The 12,124-nt window shown below is 35.2% G+C and overlaps 1 protein-coding gene across 2 annotated transcripts; it reads left to right on the top strand.

Annotated features, from left to right (window-relative positions):
* Positions 1 to 2,009: 2,009 nt before the first annotated feature.
* Positions 2,010 to 10,707, top strand: LOC124126862. 2 transcript variants are annotated; one of them, XM_048391747.1, is made up of 11 exons: positions 2,010 to 2,969; positions 3,845 to 3,940; positions 4,178 to 4,252; positions 4,488 to 4,589; positions 4,837 to 5,116; positions 5,853 to 6,036; positions 6,429 to 6,557; positions 6,721 to 6,966; positions 7,231 to 7,420; positions 7,899 to 8,074; positions 8,422 to 10,707. In XM_048391747.1, exons 1-11 carry the CDS (start codon positions 2,924 to 2,926, stop codon positions 8,614 to 8,616), a joined length of 1,719 nt encoding a protein of 572 aa, XP_048247704.1. In that variant the 5' UTR covers positions 2,010 to 2,923; the 3' UTR covers positions 8,617 to 10,707. The 2 variants fall into 2 exon arrangements, with proteins under 2 accessions (XP_048247704.1, XP_048247703.1); XM_048391746.1 differs by lacking the exon at positions 6,721 to 6,966 and having other exon boundaries at positions 2,010 to 2,503.
* The last annotated feature ends 1,417 nt before the right edge of the window (positions 10,708 to 12,124 follow it).

Genomic DNA, 12,124 nt, shown 5'->3' with positions numbered 1-12,124 from the left:
AGGTGGGACGTACGGACGGACGTACGGACGTACGTACGGACGGTCGTGAATACTATATCCCCCGCTTCGCGCTTTCGCGCGGCGGGGGATAAATATTACTCATAGTAAGCCGATACCTATGGTGGCCGAGAGGGGACATCGCTTTCTCGCTCTCTCGCTTTCTCGCTCTATCGCTTCCTCTAATGATTAACCATAGTCATATGAAAGAATCGGGTGTTCTTTAACTTCTTTTGAATAGTGTGTACTGTAAATCTGGAAATTAACGTTAGAGTTAATTATAAATGCAAAATATTGGAGTAGACTTAATTACCGTATTCGACGTAATAAGCGCCCAGGGCGCTCTGAAAATTACAATATTATTTTGGTGAAAACAAAGTTGAGTTGAAAGATTAATGTCGTGGTTTATGCTGACAGCCTGAAATGTTTATGTACGACAGATATATGTTTCCAGAATTTATTTGCCCATAATTAAGGGTGCCTGTAATGCACGAGTGCGTATGAGGACTTCCACTTTGATATAAGCGTTGTTATTAGGAAAACACTATTGTTTTTTAGGAAGTACGTACTACTCAGTGCTAATGGGTGGTGTTATTTGCTATTTGTTTTGATAACTTGGCCTGGGGGCGGGGGATCCAATAGCTAAATAGGGCCATAAATCAATCAAATATTTTTTTTTTACGCAGAAATACGTGGATTGTTATAAAAGCACCTATGTCTGTACTGTTAAATTATGTTCAAGTAGATAGTGAGAAAATTTCAACATTCCGTCCATATGTATAATTTGAAATGTGACTGGAAAAATCTCAGCTGTCTTTTATCATTAAAACCCACATCAGCCCCCGCACACTGAGGTCAGGTTTAACAATTCATTAATGTTGTTTTACGTATATACTTTTTATTGTAAAGAAACACATAACACATGCGACCCATATAGTGGCCAAGAGGGAATATTGCTTTACCGCGAGAAAGCGATAGAGCAAGAAAGCGAGAAAGCGCGATGTCCCCTCTCGGCCACCATAGATACCAGTAATAGATTATTGAGAAATACAATTTTTGATTCACCAGAGACCAAAGCTTGAACACTTGTGGTTTTGTGAACACCAGCGTTGCGGAAACAAAATTAATTCACTGGACCCACCTTTCACAGAGAGGCGATGTCAGTGCATTAATTGTTGCAGATGACTGAATATGTCATTCACTGTTCGTGACAATTATTATGTGACGTACGTTCCAGCAATTAATTTTTACTGAACCTCTGTATGCTTTTTTCTGATTGTCTGGATCACACAAAAATCGGAACACATGCTGTAATTTCAAGATGCAGTTCTACGTACGGTACCTCAAGACAAGATTACTGTAGCTCACCTGAGCCCCTCAAAGATCCAGGTTAGAATTGGTTTTTTTTGCAACCCATTCATGCTTGTCGTAAGAGGCGGCTACTAACGGGAACAGGTGCATGTCAGGCACGCTGGCTTTGTTGATGCATTGGAGGGTGGTCGAGCAGTCTAGTTCGGGTTCGGGTTCGATTCCGAATATATATATCCCCCCTATATAAAAATTCTCTAGGGGTATATATTTTTATTTACTGACCAATAACGAGTTCCTGTGATCGATACGCGATTATTTACAGATCACCGTCATATCGATATAGCTGGAGTGAATTGCTGAGTGATGCATCTTGTAAATTTTCCCTAAGCCGTGTTACTACCGTGAACAATCCCCAGCGAGTGCAACACCACGCTGCACGAATCATAATAATCGATCGAAGCACGTGGCACCAATTTTGCAGAAGCTTCACTTTCTTCCTGTATAACAAGGCATCAGGCAAACTTATGACCCTCACTTATGCAGCAATAAATGAAACTGAATCCCCAAGCTACATAAAAATATAACCTTTGGATGTTGCAATCTCGTCCCTGTAATATATGTTGTGAAGCACTCCTAAAATATCCATGTCAGTCCCATATCCCTACAAGCATAATACCATGCTCCTCACAGCGATAGTACGTTCCCGGAGCTCTCTATACTATCGCTGCCACCAGTCAAAACTTCACACTGTGTAAGGCGACTACAGCCATGCATGGAGCTAGGGCCTAATCGTGACCTATCGAACTACAGACAGGTGACCTTATGTTTACGCGAATGGCCGTGATAGAGCAGACGAAATTATACCCTATTAATTGTTTTGTTTGTTTGTCATCAGGTAATTCCATTTCTTTTAAATTGTCTGGCAGGAAGTGTGTCGAGGATAATATTCTTGCAAAACTGTGTTTTCTGTTGGATGCCGAGACAGTTTCTTTGCTGCATCACCACGAAGCTGGTTTGTGTAGAAACTGTTTCATAAAAATAAATAACTTTATGAAATTTAAGGATGGATTGCAAACCAGCGTGAAGAAATATATTTGCAGAGATAACAAAATCAAAAGGCATTCACTATTGACGGATTGTTCCACACCTGACAGCAAGCGGCAATCAATTGCATGCGAGGTTGAGGATATTTCAGGTGAGCGTTCCCGTACATGAGAAAATATGAAACTTTTTTTCATGCCCCTAACCTCCTTCTCAACAGCCCATCCGATGTTCCTTATCTTGAGTTGTTTACTGCTGTTTGTTGTCACTATCATTCTAACCGGAAATGAGTAGACTAGTCTGTTTATTAGACATAATACGTAATAATGATAATAATAATATTTATTTATTTTATTCATGGTTAAACTAAGTGCTGTTAGGAGATCTTTTGGGACCCTTAAATAGATTTTCTTGCTTTATTGCATATGTCTCATTTGATAAATCAACTTTGAAACCTCAAGCACACATTTGGAATTGTGATTCATCTGTTGCAAAGAATTTTAACTAAGCATGAGGTAGAAGCTAAAATATTTGCAAAACATATTATTGCATTGCTGGAGCTCAACATCCTCTGATGGCTGAAGCAAGACCGACTGGTATTGCTTTCATCGTCATTTACAGTGAGTGCCCTTTTATATTTTCATACATTTATGTTTTTAGAAAGTGTGGAATGTTCACACATATGATATACTATTTCTGCAAGTTTATTAACATTTATAAATGGCAAATTTCTACTAGTCGTTATGATACCTTAACAATTGGGCAGTTTGGCAAGGACTGAAGGACTTGTGTCAGTTTCTGACGCTGATGATGGGTTAACCCTTTGATTTGCATAATAACAAAGTGTACATATTTTCACATTGAAATTAGATGTAATGAAGCTTTTGAATGGTAGTCTGAAAGAGTAATCTTTAGACTCGGTTCGATTCCGGTCAAAGGCAAACACATCGAGAATACTTATTCACTGTGTGTATTCTTACTTTGTGATGTAATAATATATTCTTGTGTTAATATCCTTATTATTATTAATGTTGTATGTTTTCCAACAACAAAAATAACTTTAGTGCAAAATAAAAATGTTATTTTTTGTGTTTAAATTTTTATGTTAAAGGGACACCTTTCCTTAAATAATGATCGATATGTTTTAATATAAGAAACTTCTTAAGTAAGTTATGTCAGCTCTTCTCAAAGTGTACATTGAAGGAAGCTAGGTACATAGATGCATCTGTTTTTCATAATGTACATATTTGTACTCTGTATAAAAAATAATTACTAGTTATGTTACATTGGTGCAGTTAAAATGACCTAACACTGGATTAATAGTTATGTAATACCAATATTTGTAGTTTTGGTCATTGGGCCCTTTATATTGAAAAAATATATGTGTGTCGTGATTGATGATGTTTTACCAGAATTGTGTATTACCAGACAATTTGTAACTAGGCAGTGTCAGCTCCTACATTTAAATGATTGGCAGTACCATTTACATTCACAGAGTTAAACATTGACCTTTCCACGTGCAAAAAGAATGCCACAAGTTACACTGAAAACAAGAGAAGTTCACCTGCTTCCCATAATGAAGAATCAGATGGTATGGCCTATTTCTCCCTTTTTTCACAGATGATAGATACATACAGAGTTAGAGATACTGATACTACATTTGTACTGTATTCTACTGTAAATATGAAATTTGAAAGGAACTTTGGTTGTATAAGGAAGTAATGTGATTTAGCTGTAGATTATTTAAGAATTAGTTTTCCTTTGTCATATCTTTAAAATACATAAATTTTCATTGGCCTAATATGTATTTTCTTATTTTTGAATATAGCATCATCTTTTTCTGTGCAAAAAGAAGCTGAACACATTTATGCAGCCTCACCGTGTACCAAAATCTGTTCTAATGGTAAATGGCCTGTGGTATATTACACATAATACTATTAGAGTAATAGAAAATACTTTGAGTAAATAATAATGTTTGTAAATGTGTTGAAATGAAATAAGCTATATTAATAAATTATTGGAAAAATGTGTTTCACATATGATTTATGCGTAATACAATATTTCCTTTGCACCTATTGTACTCATGCTTGTCCTGATGATTGCTTATCTGATATTGTTGTCTATTTCTGAACATTTAGGGACAGGACCCGATGAAAAACCAAAGGCTGCAGTTGGTGAACACAACTATTGTTTGGATTTGCCACCAAAACAAAAGCTACCATCTACATTTTCAACTCATGGTACATACATGAAATTAAGTATCTAATAGGACCAATTCTACTTTTATGTTTTGAAGAGATAAAAATGTTATTTGATAGGAGAAAGTTAATGTCTTCTTTAATTTAAATAACTACAGAAGCCATCTACATTTATCAAAAGCGTAAACTGAAATATATATATATATTTTTAGTATTTCTATCAGATGAGTAATGGATTCTGATATATGGAAAAAATACAACAATGGTACCAGTATTTTTCGCTGTTTAGAGTCATTTGCTGAAGTTGGGAAACAGCCACAGCAGACATATTTACATGGACTAATGCAAGCAGTTGCATCTGAGGACTTGGAGCAAGTTGTGACCTTACTTTTGTCCCACCCCAGTTCAAGAAATAAAATAAACGAGAGAGTGATACAGCAGCTACAGTCAGACTGTCAGGAGCTATCATCATTATCATCTCCATCGGTTCTCAGGGAGCAATCAAGTCTGCAGAATCTTACAGATAGCCATGACTTTATAGGTCAGGTATTTCAGGAGATGAAAGAAAGGTAATCTAATTTGATGAGTGAATTTACAATATGAGGTAATATTTGGGGAAAAATGTCATGTTTTAATTGTAATAAAACTTTTATCATGATTGTTATATAGGTCAGGTATTTCAGGAGATGAAAGAAAGGTAATCTAATTTGATGAGTGAATTTACAATATGAGGTAATATTTGGGGAAAAATGTCATGTTTTAATTGTAATAAAACTTTTATCATGATTGTTATATGAGTAATATAATACTAGTTTTAATATAAGTTTGAGTACAAAAGTTACCAAAACATTGGTTGAATCCCTCAACTTTTAGCTCACATAAACTGAAATGACATGATTCTTTTTATGGTGAGATGTTTTTACCTTGTCAGCTACACTAATTTGCCTTTTCTTCATCATTTTTTAGCTTACCTGAAAGTGAAAGAACAAGTGACCTCTATTTAATGGGTTATAATGTCTTTCTTGCAGTCTTTTATATGTAGTGGTTATTTTATTTGAATACTTATGCATGTCAGGTGATAACAGTGTTATGTGAAGAGGAGCTTATTTGGTTACACTAAACTCCCTCTAGAATGAATTATGTACCTTTGACTATGTTTACCAAAAATATATGGCAAGATCACTGTGTTGTTCATTTGCTAAGTAATCCTGCTTTTATTGTACTGAAGAAACAGCCCTTATTCTGAGAACATGGAAGGCATCAAAATATAGTTCATAATTTGCTAGTTTCATACTGTTTTACTAGGGCACCATTCTTGTTGGCTGTAATGTCCACTGTAACTGGATGTATGGATGGTGAAATTCCACTCAATAAAGTGGCTGCAATAACGTCATCATACTCCATACTGATGCGTATGCGAAACATCCATCTAACAGCATGGCATAAGATGGTGGGATGCATTCTCATAAGAGGACATTTAGAAGATCAGGTACAGTACTATAAAGCATTTGTTATTGATAGTAATGATTTTGAGGATAGAGTTGTAATTAATATATATATATATGTACATGGCATATACACATTACCAGTTTACAATGGTCATGGACACATGTCTATTTGGAAACAATATTGTTTTAAAAAAAATAAACATTTTAAATATATGTGTTAGCCCATCAGAACCTGTATTTTGTCTGATGTTTAATGCTAAAATTGATTAAGAAATTATGTCCCCCCATTTTTATAAATTTTTATACTGTCCCATTTTAATTATGTTGATAAATTAAATTTCTGTGTTAAATTGAAATATGACTATGCTTCTTTTTCAGTCATTGTATGTCTAATCCAGGCTTTCCGGTGCACATTCTATGACGTTATTTACAGAGTATGGTACTACTGAGCAACATTGGATTGTGCCAATCCCCAACTACCAAACTCCGAATGATGGCCCAGGCAGTGACTCAAACAAAGCTTAACATTGTTCGATCATTACAATGTAATCCATTGATCAAGGTAATTACTCAATGCAAAGAACACAACAAGTTAATTTATTATTGAGCACTGTTACATTGAAATATGTCTTCTATGTGTTCCATTAGTTATCATTTTAATGTTGTATGACTGAATTAATGCAGTATTTGAACATGATGAATGTGATATGATTCATTTCTTATAGATCACTGGAGACAATTTGGATGTCTATATCAGGTCATCTAAAGTAGGATCAACTAAAAATGACAACAAGGATCTTCACATGTTTGCATCAAACATCATTTTCTCCAAGTTTGCTGACATTAACTTGAGCACTTCACCACCACCTCTATCCTCTACATGCATCAACGCATCTGATGTCCTCCCGAATGAAGACACTTTGAACAAGTTATCCTCAGCTTATATTGTTCTCATTGGCAGAATACTGAAGGTTAAGAATCATATAATATATGTTATTAATATCTGGCATGCTCAGATCAGATTTACTAATATCTAAATGAATGAAACATAAAGTTTTATAGATCCTTTTGTTTAGCTGTGGATTAGGAAGTTGTTTAGGTTTGACATATTTTGTAAGGGTTTGAATTCAAATGCTTTGATGTGAGAGAAATTGTTATTGATTTCATGCCAGCTGTAACTGTTATCTGTTTCATCTGTTAGCTGTTATTCATTGTGTTTCAATCCATTATTTCAGGATATTCCAGCACTATCATGGCTCAACATCCCAACACACATTCCACACAGCCACAGTAAAACAGCATCCATGAAGACAGAGGTACATCCCATGCCACTGTTATTCAGCAATGAAGCCAAGTATGAAGAATGTGTGAAGATTCTTGATAGCTATGAGGATCAGTTGACAGAACTCTTTACAAGTGCACATGGTGATGATTACAACTTCATTTACATGTTTCATATTGCTCTTAATTGTAAATAAAATCATCTTTTCCTGAAACACTTTATTGCACTTTAGAGTAGTTTTCAATTGAATGCATCAGTACCCAACGTAAATGTAATCTGATATGAGTGTTATGACACTAATTAATGGATATTAAAAATAGATTTATTTAATTAAAAGTTGCACATATTTGTTTGTTAAAATTTGTATGTGTTTTTTTGTTTGTTTTTTGTTTAACATCGCACTCAGCAATATTTCAGCTATATGATGGTGGTCTGTAAATAATCGTGTGGCTGAAGACCTATTCTACCATGGATCTTCATGGGATTTGTGTAGTATCATAACAGTAGTCACAACAGGTTATCATTGTGGAATTAGATGAATCTACTTTTAGAAACAATAACAATTTGAAATGATTATCTAACTAATAAATATTATATTCAAATTATTTTCTCGTTTTACAGGTGACCAATCAGCGCTAAGGGAACTTCATGTTCCAGTCGGTGGGGATCAGCTCACCAGGGTAAGGCTTGAGGGTGCCAAGAGTCTCAGAGCACTTTCTCCTACACCTGCCAAAAGATTTGATGATCTTGGACCATTTGTTATTGAATGGTGGCACAACAAGCAGGACTTTTTGGAGGTATTTCATCTTTACTTGACTGGACTCGACCTTGCAACATCATTTGTTCACATTATACCAATCAAATTATCAATATTGTCACAATTTCATGTCATGTGCCTTTGTATTTCATTTATACGTATTTATGAAAACGAAAATATTTAGATAGCCAACAGAAACATCTTATGAGGGCAAAGAAAAAATATATTTCCTTATGATATACTAGTAACAACTTGTATTTCACATCAATGTCAGGATTCTAATACGGAAAGTCAAGTGTTAAAACTTTTGACTGCTCGTGAGTTATGTAACAGTGCCATCACACTATGTTTATATAATACACTGACACTGTATATTTTTTTTCACAGAAGGCATACAAGGCTTTGTTCAGCCCAAGGTCAATTAGACAGCCAGGGACACTATACTTCTACAAAGCCAAGTTTAACATGACAAATGTCAATGGAAATGTTAAGAGGAATTTTCAGTCTCATCATGACCTACTTGTTCATGTTGGAAAAGCTGTTATTGTGGAACAGGCACGTGAATACTTTGGTAATCACTGATGACAACAACACAGCTTTGAAGAATATTCCTGTTGATGTTTTCAACCTGTCTTTGGAAGAGAAAACCACAGCGTCAGAGGCAGTTTTAAGAGCTTTCCTTGTCCACTATGGATACCTTGATTTAACGTTCAAGGATTCTTGTGAAAGAATGTATTTGATTTTTCATGTAAATGCTGATGGTACAGTGGTGGAAGAAAAGTCTCAGTTTGAACCTGATGAAGTCTACAGTTATTGCCAGCAACTATTCCACTGGGCTCTCCATTTAATGGAGCTTGATGACACAGCCAAAGAGGGAGACAGTGATAGACTTATCCATAATGCCAAGATGAACATTCCATTCTTTTTTGCCCATTCTTCACAGAGTAAATATTTTGTGGAGAATATTGACTTTCTCATTAAAGTCTGCTACTTGCTCTCTCCAATGATGAAAGAACTTGTCCTTGACACAGCTTTCATTAACACCAAGGGAGGAATTTCAAATTGTGTTGAGGCTGACCTAGTGCAGGAACACAGCATAAAGAATCAGAAGGCGCTCATCAAACAACTTGGTGCCAACAAGACCAAAAACGCCATGATAACAGCAACAGGTGCAGCAAGTGCAATATTCAAAGTTTGTGACAACCTGAGGATATCTCTTGGAGTCAAACGACAGTCAACCAGACATTCCAAAAGGATTTGTATTTCTCAGATAGAGTCAATTCAAAAATCACTTAATGAATTGAGGCCATTTCATCATTGTGCAGGAAGAAAGTGTCATGGGTTTAAGGGCATTGTATCATCCCCTTTCAGAAAGTTCACAAAATCTAGTCTTTTCATCAGAGTCCAAGATATTGTGTTCAGATTGATGAAAGGTGATCATATTGACATGGATGACAGATGTAATCAGTCTGATGATACCAGTGATTCGGTTGCTGCTGCTGATGATGGCGATAGTGATGATGAACTTCCACCTGTGTAGTTGTGGCAGAGTGATATTTTGTATATACAACTTATGTTATAATTCTATTTTAGCCATAGTTTTATTAAAGGCGACTATGCTTGTCGTATAAGGCGACTAACGGGATCGGGTGGTCAGGCTCGCTGACTTGATTGATCCATGTCATCGATCCCAATTGTGTGGATCAATGCTCATGATGTCAATCACTGGATTGTATGGTCCAGACTCGATTACTTTACAGACCATCGTCATATAGCTGGAATATTGCTGAGTGCGGCGTTAAACAACAAACAAACAAAACATTCAGAATTTAATTCATGGAGCCAATGGACGTGTTAATTTCATGGATTTGAAGGTTAGTTGTAGTGTATTTCTTCTGTGATGCTTTATATGTATTTGTGTATTTCTAAATCTTACAGTTAGAAATAGGTTGTGCTAGGTTTATTGCTAGTCAGGTTGTGTATTGAATTCACAGTTCAGTGTATCTGGTTATGATTATTTTATATGATAAAGTATTATCATGATTGTAAAGAAGTTTCTTTAATTGATAAATAGTTATTTTTTTCTAGGCTATTATCATCTTAACCTGAACATTAACTAAGTAAAACTAAACCCTAAATAAACTCATAGTAATTCTCATACCTCATGCAGTAATTCTCATACCTCATGCCGCCCTCGAAACGATCTTCTTCCATGACACAATGATTAATGTAACGTTCACCTCGACGTCGGTATACGCGAATCCGTCCGTGGGGATTGCATAAAAGTCAACTTTTGCATGAAATGCATGCTTTTCTGTAGCAGTTGCGGTTTTGTGACTTGATTCCATATATGTACTACAATATTGAAAACCAAACTTTACTTGTTTGAAAAATACACTAAAATATTGGTGTCACAGGAACTTTTGTTGTTGAGTATATATTACTGTATCTTTCTGCAGGTTACTTACTACATGAGTAACATAGGTTTCTCGCTATTTCTCGCTATTTTAAGTTATATAATTGAATGTCCATTAGATTTAAGGCCATTCTGTATATTATAACAATGTCATTGTTCTATGTCTTTTGTGCAGTATGTCTTATTATTTATACATTGTTTCACAGCATATTTATTCCCCTCTCTCTTCTGAGAAAATAAACATCCATCAGCTCACACCTGTAGCCGTTTGTTGTGTTTACTACCCTGACAACAAGGTGCTACTACATAGTTATTCTCAAAATATTATACTGTGTATTTAGTGTGACAAAAATGTTATCAGTGGTAGAAACAAACATGTTTAGTCCACTAGTCCTTATAATGATAACGATATAGCAAAATCCTTAAAAATGGAATTTTTCTAACCGTCCTAATGATACCTCAGTGATGATACCTTAAGTATTGGGCAGTTTGGCAAGGACTACAGGACTAGTGCCAATTTCTAACGCTGGTTATACTAATCCTGGATGATAGTGATGAGTGACTTTCACCTGTGTATTTAGTGTGACAAAAATGTTATACTGATGGCTGATGATAGTTATGTGTAACTTTCACCTATGTAGATAGAGGAAAAGTTTGAAAACGTTTGCCAAAACTAGGTGTCAAAGGTATATTTAAGAAAGTGTTAACAGTGTTGCAGACTTCTATTAAATTTCCCCCAGACCACAGGACTGACAACTTGAAAATCTTACCAGTCCTTGTCAAAAGTTGTCAGTCGAAAACAGAAGATGAATTTCACTTTTTGCTTGTATGTAGTAGGTTGTTTTCTATTTAAAAAAAGTACACCCATTTCAAGCATTGGAAATATCTTCATAAATTTATCCTATTAATGGCTTCTAAAAATAATGATCTAATGTATAACTTAGCCTGTAAAAAATGCAATTGCACCAGACAAGTCACTTGAAATGTATAAAGAATTAATTATAAGTCATAAATATGTTTGTATGTAACAATGAAAGACATGTAACAAAACCTATGGCCTAACAGCAGTGAACAACCAATAGAAGAAGTGAATACTATTTTATTCATCTGAGCCTTAATGGAAAGGCTTTCTTGGAACTAGAGGATAACTGCAAATATCAATATCACATTTTATATCATAAAGTTGTCATCTTCAAGAATATGTCAATATTTCACAGAAATAATTGGAAAAATTTTAAGCTGTGATTTCAGTGTACAAATTGTACATATCTCTTGGTAGTGAGGAATTATTAATGTTAAAATGTACTCTATATTTAGGAGACATACTATGTTTTCAATGTAGAGCTAGGTTACCTGTAAATTATGGCGCTAAATTGAAGTGGAACCCAATGCGCATCTCGACATTTAAAATACAGTATGTTTATCTCCATTCTACAATAACTAAATAAAACACGAACTTGGTGTTAGCAAATATTAAAGCACAATGAGTTAAGCAGCATGAGTTAAACGTTAAAAGATGGTACTTGTTGTTACCCTGTCTGGCGCTCGGCATTAAGGGGCTAAAACAAGGACTGGTCGGCTCGGAGTCAGTATACTGTGTCTGAGTGGGGTATTCATGTTAAACTGCGGCATGGTATCTCAGTGAGCTATCACTATAAATCGGCATCAGTCCGG

This window comes from Haliotis rufescens, unplaced genomic scaffold (genome assembly GCF_023055435.1).
Source record: "Haliotis rufescens isolate VD_foot unplaced genomic scaffold, xgHalRufe1.0.p SCAF_96, whole genome shotgun sequence".
Lineage (NCBI taxonomy): Eukaryota > Metazoa > Mollusca > Gastropoda > Lepetellida > Haliotidae > Haliotis > Haliotis rufescens.
The sequence above is the reverse complement of the archived record's forward strand: the minus strand, read 5'-3'. Positions and strand labels throughout refer to the sequence as shown.

Bases quoted from the DNA above. Each gene is read 5' to 3' on its own strand.
- LOC124126862 (XM_048391746.1), top strand. From the start codon at position 2,131: ATGTTTACGCGAATGGCCGTGATAGAGCAGACGAAATTATACCCTATT. The intron at 5,117-5,852 runs GTAATCTAATTT...CTGTTTTACTAG, and splicing joins TTTCAGGAGATGAAAGAAAG to GGCACCATTCTTGTTGGCTG. The intron at 6,558-7,230 runs GTAATTACTCAA...CCATTATTTCAG, and splicing joins AATGTAATCCATTGATCAAG to GATATTCCAGCACTATCATG.